At 45.1% G+C, this 6,494-nt stretch overlaps 1 protein-coding gene and 1 long non-coding RNA gene across 7 annotated transcripts in view; one reads left to right on the top strand and one right to left on the bottom strand.

Annotated features, from left to right (window-relative positions):
- Nucleotides 1-608: 608 nt before the first annotated feature.
- The window catches only part of LOC130182605 (uncharacterized), a 41,285-nt gene continuing 35,399 nt past the window's right edge, over nucleotides 609-6,494 (bottom strand). For all 3 annotated transcript variants that reach the window (XR_008829728.1, XR_008829726.1, XR_008829727.1), the window contains one exon: nucleotides 609-1,437. This is a non-coding gene — a long non-coding RNA (uncharacterized LOC130182605). The remainder of the gene's footprint in view (nucleotides 1,438-6,494) is intronic.
- The window catches only part of LOC130182601 (serine/threonine-protein kinase DCLK1-like), a 50,624-nt gene continuing 46,392 nt past the window's right edge, over nucleotides 2,263-6,494 (top strand). For 3 of the 4 annotated variants that reach the window (XM_056397636.1, XM_056397640.1, XM_056397639.1), the window contains exons 1-3: nucleotides 2,489-2,619; nucleotides 3,215-3,610; nucleotides 4,350-4,699. In XM_056397636.1, coding sequence (XP_056253611.1) covers nucleotides 3,250-3,610; nucleotides 4,350-4,699 — 711 coding nt within the window. In that variant the 5' untranslated portion in view covers nucleotides 2,489-2,619; nucleotides 3,215-3,249. Of the gene's footprint in view, nucleotides 2,620-3,214; nucleotides 3,611-4,349; nucleotides 4,700-6,494 lie in introns of all 4 variants that reach the window. The other variant, XM_056397637.1, reaches the window with a different exon arrangement.

Below are 6,494 nucleotides of genomic sequence, written 5' to 3'. Positions count from 1 at the left end.
ACAGATTTAATTTTCATAATTATTCTAAATGGGATTCGATCATCATTGAACCATGACCTCACATAAATGCATTTGCAGAAATGTGCAAAACCCTAGTTTTTTTTGTCACTGAAACAACTATTAAAATCAAAAAAGTGGAAGTCATGAGTCACTGAGAGAAGGTCTTGGCATAAAAAAGTAATCATCTCTCCCTTTTTTTCATGATGGATATCAGATCATAAAATTGTCTGATCCACATTAAATGTGCTCTGTGTAGTCTCCAAAGAGACTCTGATAGTCTTACTCACAATTGCCAAAATCCTGCATCTTTTTATATACAAGTCAATTGAATCTCAGGAAATTGCCCTGTCATGCTTCAGGAGCAAAGATGGCCCCTATGAAGAATTGCACCCATTTTATTACTTGTGAGGATGCGATATTACCAAGCCGATATCCTTATGATTTTATTTTGGCGAGTCAGTCATTGATCAGCTGCAAAAATGAGGACGCAAATAGGTCGCTATATTCTGTATGTTTGATTAGTTTGAAAGGTGTGATAGCTCCTGAGAATATGTAAACTGAAAGTCTGGCTTTTAAAATGCAACAAATGTATGACTTCACAGCAATACTAAAATCCATTTCTCATTTTTATGTGTTCGCTTGTTACTTGAATACATGAGGACACAGATATCAGCGTCGACTTGCAAATTCCTTTGGAAATGAGACCACGGCCTTGACTGTGTCCTGTCCTTGTCCTCCATCTGTCTTGCACTGGTCTAAAGACAGTCTCCCCCACATGTGCCCTGATTCCCCAGGATTAATTTAGACAGGGACACTTTCTCAGCCCCCAGTTTGTGACGCACACTGGGTCCCTGTGTGTGTGTGTGTGTGTGTGTGTGTGTGTGTGTGTGTGTGTGTTTGTGTGTGTGGGGAAAAGCAAAGTCTTTTTCTGTCACTGTCACACACTTGGATGCATTCGTATGCATGTTCACGCAAGCAGGTCTGCTCACGGAAGCAGTAATAAAAGATGCAATCACATACTGTGTTTGTCCATTAAAAATGTCTGGTATAGTTTGGTTTTTGGATTAGACGAATTAGATGATATGTGACCTTTTAAAAACAAGCATTAAACACGTCACAAACATTACATAACTGCAAATAAAGTGAAACGAAAAGCTGTGATGTGTTCAGCATGTAAAGAAGTGTCTTTCACGTGTTAAACCACTGCAAATACAGTGAGAGAAGGACTGTGTTCCACCAGACTGGAGCTGAAACTTTCACCACCACTGGCACAGATAAATGCTGGGTAACACGCACTCCCTCCGATGGTTCATCAGGGAGTGGTGATGGAGTGGAATTAGGTGGTCTCCGGGGGCCAGGATGTAGGTCAGTGGTCTTTATCTCCTCCATCGCTCAGAGAGACTATTTCCTGCTGCCACATGCAAACAAACTTCAGACCTTATAGGAAGAAAAAAGAAAAGAGCTTATGATAATAAAAAAGACAGCAGCATCCTCTTGCCCTTCATGTTGCTTTATGGAGTCATTTGTAAGTCGACCTGACGTGTGAGACGTGTGATCCCAACTGAGTCTTCATACAAGAAATGAAAAATCATACACTGCATTCGGATCACTGTGAAAGCTGCTCTGTATAGCCGGAGTCTTATGGTTTAGGTTTTAGCTGCCTTGAGACCCCTAGTGTATACAGTGGAGTAAGAGTGTTACATAACATCTCACTGCAAAGATTCTAGTGGGTTAAACATAATGCTGCTCTGTGCTTATAGTCTCAAGGTTTTAATGAGATGTGGTTCTCCCCTTTAGACACCAAACTACAGCTTATATTTCTTACTTTGATTCAAATTAATCACATTCACAAGCATGTAGCCCATATGTGGAATGAAAATGAAATGAATACAGTATGAGTGATGGTTAAGACAACTTCTGTGACCAGGGAATTTAACGGAAATGTGTTTTTTTTTTGTCATTGAAAGGTTCAGAAAATGGAAGAAAAAATAAGCCTCATAATTGGGATTTAAACTGATGAAGTTTAAAAGGAAAAGCTCTCAAACTGACATCAAGGAGGAAAGATCGACCCCCCCCCCACCTATCCGCCCCCCGTACCCCGACTCCACGCGTGTCTTCAGGGCTGGGAGGGGGTTGTTGTTGGACCGGCAGCATCCCCAGCGCGGGTGGTGGGGAGGGCAGCGTGGGTTTGCATCCTAATGAGGGGTGGGGGCGCTGAATGAAAATCACGACAGAGTGACGTGGAGGAGGAGAGAGGAGGTGGGTGAAAAGAGAATGGGAGGGGAAGCAGCTGCTACCTAGTTCATTTCCAGTCCAGCCTCTGCTTCTTGCTCACTACGAACACTCATACACACACACACATGCACACACGCACACACACACAAACACACACACTTACACACAAGCAGCGGTGGTTGGTGGTGGTGGTGGTGGAGCACATCAACCGGACAACAAAGGGACACAGAGGGGGCTCAGTCACTGCAGCCAGGACGGGATCCCACTTCACCACCGTCCAGTGTCAGCGACCAGCTCACTGAACTCTTTCTTCACATCTACCGGGGAATCAAACATCAGGCAGGCTGGAGGTGACCGTCACAGAAGCGTTAATCGCTCGTGTAGGTAAGCGCGTCATTGTCCTCTTAATCAAAAGTGATCAATTAGAAAATCAATTCTTTCATTTTTTTTAATTTTATTTCTTGATCTCAAAACGATAAAGTACAAATATATCCTCCATATTTTTAATCATTGTTTAAGGCATGATGTTTATTGTGGGGGTCGCAGTTTAGTGTTAGGCAAATCTCCACGCAGGATGCAGTTGGTTCTGGATGTGCGCGGAGCTTCTGAATATTTATAAAGAGGAAAATTAATAGACTATCATCGATTCGTGACTGTCGCCCTCTCTCCGTCCATCTGCGCGTCAGGACAACTCGGGCGCACTCTGTCAGACAGTGTGGTCGTCACCGCTCGGCTTAAGAGCACTTAATCTGTCATTAGGGAGTTATTTTCAGACCGTGCACCAGAGACCGACACCGGCTGGCTTCTCCTCTATCAGCCGTCCAGACCTCTCCTCGCGCTTCTTTCCCCCATTTTTCTTGTTTTTGTTTACTTATCCGCCGCTGAAAACTTTTTCACCGCAGCCTCATCTCTTCCCCTTCCTTCTCCTCTTCCTCCTCCTCCTCCTCTACCTCCTCATCTTCCTCCTTTTGTCCTGCAGACAGTACAGCCGTTGTTGTGAGTCTCGGCAGCGGGATGGAGATGGAGCATTTCGACGAGCGGGACAAAGGTCAGAGGCACGGCCGCTCCAGCGCGAAGATGAACGGGGTGCCGAGTCCCACACACAGCGCCCACTGCAGCCTGTACCGGACCCGGACCCTGAAGACTCTGAGCGCGGAGAAGAGAGCCAAGAAGGTTCGCTTCTACCGCAACGGAGACAGGTACTTCAACGGGATAGTGTACGCCATCTCTACGGACAGGTTCCGGACCTTTGACGCCCTGTTGGCCGACCTGACCCGCTCCCTGTCTGACAACGTCAACCTGCCCCAGGGAGTCCGGACCATCTACACCCTGGATGGCTCCAAGAAGATCATCAATATTGACCACTTGGTAGAAGGTGAGTATATAGAACTATACAGCACACCTGGAGGGTTGCCACACTTGCCATGAAAGTTTCTCTCATCTACCAGAACTCAGCATCTATAATGTAAAATCTATAATCTAGTTGCATCTCCCCCTCCCTCTTAAAGAACAAACACTGCCTGACCTGTATCTGCCATATTATGTGATCTTTCCTGGCTAATCCCCCTGCTATATAAAGGAAAACATTTCAGGCTATGGATAATGTTAATTGAGCAGTCCCACATTGAGACTATTAACATTTTAAAATCAGGCTTAATATGATATTTTATCTACAAAGATGGCTAATCCAATTAAGGACACTGTAGATTTTTTTTGGAAGATTATATCACTCATTTGATGGCCATATTGTGATCAGCACAGATTACCTCTCTGTACATGCCAGTATCATTACATTATGAGAAGTGACTTTGGAAAACTTGTAAGTTGTTGACATCAACTTGATGATGAAGTATATATTTTAAAGTTTTAATCTATTTATTAAAGTATTTGCTGTTAGAATAATAATGCTGTTGCCTGGTTAGGAGATGTTGCACAGAACAAAGTAGCCAGCCTATGCTACTGCATCTGTTTACTTTCTCTGTATTCTTTCACATTCTTCACCAATTTTGCTCAACCGACTTAAATGAGGTTCTCATCTCTTTGTCATTTTTAAATCTCATGTCTCTTGCTTTCCCTTCCTCCTCCTACTCCTCCTCCCACCTAACCCCCAACAGGTGAAAGCTATGTCTGCAGCTCCATTGAAGCGTACAAAAAGTTGGATTACACAAAAAATGTCAACCCCAACTGGTCGGTGAACGTCAAGGCCTCAGCTGCTTCCTCCCGCGGCCCTCCCTCCCTGGGCAGCGCCAAGGCCGGGGGTCCCGAGAGCCGCGAAAACAAGGACTTCATACGTCCGAAGCTCGTGACAGTGGTGCGGAGCGGAGTGAAGCCCCGCAAAGCCGTGAGGATCCTGCTGAACAAGAAAACGGCCCATTCCTACGAGCAAGTCCTGACCGACATCACTGACGCCATCAAGCTTGACTCTGGAGTGGTGAAGAAGATCTACACGCTGGAGGGCAAACTGGTGAGAAACCTTTGCATTGGTCAGTGGGCTGAATGTGTCATGCAGACAAATCAGAAGAAGTGTTTGAATGGTATCAAAGGACATCAGACATGGCTTTGACTGGGTTCTTCATCATGGATGGCATTGCTGATTGGTGGCCTGCATTCAAGGTAGCGTTATGTTTCTGTAGAGTGCTGCAGGAATGAGCCCCAAAGCCAGAAATCAGTTAGCATTTTTTCACTTCCTGTTCCCTCATCCCAAAGTCAATGGAGTCAACGGAAAAAATCCCATCGGCTTTTTATTGAGGCAACCAGGGTGATGCTAACTTCCGGGGTGGCCCTACAAAAGCACATCATCCTTGCAGCACTCTGTAAAAGCTTTCGGTCTAGAGGCAAACTCTTGCAATGCAGTCAGTGAAAGCTGATGTTTTGTTGTTACACATGATGAGTGGTTCCATTGAGAGAAATAGAGACAGAGATAAGAGGGAGTTTGGTATTGCTCTTTTGGATGTGGTTTTATGTGCGACAGAAAGATTGAAAATCATAACTAACAACTGTGGTTTTGCATTGAAGAGGAGAAATAAAGATCAACAGGCTGATAGGATCAAAAATTGCTAAATATTTAATGACCACACTCTCATTTTTCTTTCATGAGCCTTTTATGAATGAAGTGCGTTTGTGTCCCCGTTCACAGCCAGAGCTGTGGAGACGACGTGTGACACAGAGACCGAAAGAGGTCGAGGGAAGGTAAAGATGAAAGAAGTCTATGAATGGAGCCTGGGTTCTCAACCCACGCTCCAGCGATGTGTGTCAGAGCTTTGCCTCCGAACACAAAAATAAATCAGTCTCGGGCCCCCCCCCCTCCCTTGATGGTCCACCCACCTATCCAGCTTCCTCTCTCAGCTGTGGAAGGAGACGGTATAAAAAGAACAACCTTTAAGACAGTATTGTACACACAGACTTTGCACATATTCACCACCACAGCACTAAAATGAGGCGGTCCCACGTACAGTACGTGGTGATGGCATTGAACTTGGTCCGCACTGGACTTACTGGACGTTAAATAAGGTCAAACACACTTTCTCCCGAGGTGGCACATGTTCAAGGGTGTATTTGTCAGGCAGGCATCTCTTCTTGCATCTTAAGGCCTCAGCTTATATTTTTAACCTGCTTCAGCTCTCCAGTCTCTTCCTGTTTGATTTTATGTCACCTCTCCATCTCTCACACCAACCCCTCCATCATTTTTGTCTCTGTTTGCCCCCCCCCCCCCAGCTCTGCCTCTCTCTAGGTCATGCTGTAGCTCCAAGTTATTGAATGTAGCGACACAGAACCGCGTTTCCTCTGGTGGTAGCATTAGAATGACACCATTACTTTGAAACAGATTGTGTCTGACGTCAAGGGCATCCTGCCATTTTGTGCTGTACAGCAGTAATCATCTCCTAAATGGCCAATTTGTGACTCATTCTCGAGAATATGCTCTTTGCCCCGTGGGCTTTTGGTTCTTAATTGCCATTTTAGTACTCTGTGCTACCATTTATCCAAGTTCTAAAGATTACCCTTCATGTGCTGGCACCGGCACCTGTTTCTGAAACCATGCTGTCCATTTGATCCACTGTTAAACCAGCAGGAAGTCATTCCAGATTTCCTGATCTGACCCTGCTGTGAGATCCCAGCACCAGCCAATAAAATCCCAGGATCAGGTTTTCCTTGAGAAACCTCCTGTTGGGGATTTAACTCACGCTTTTGCACAATGCTCGCTAACTTGCGGTCGCCACTGGTTACAGTTATCTTGGAGATTACACAATAAATGCTGCTCT

The sequence above is a fragment of the Seriola aureovittata genome, chromosome 15 (assembly GCF_021018895.1).
Source record: "Seriola aureovittata isolate HTS-2021-v1 ecotype China chromosome 15, ASM2101889v1, whole genome shotgun sequence".
NCBI classification, from domain to species: Eukaryota; Metazoa; Chordata; class Actinopteri; order Carangiformes; family Carangidae; genus Seriola; species Seriola aureovittata.
Note: the sequence above shows the minus strand (reverse complement) of the source record. Positions and strands in the feature narration are given on the sequence as shown.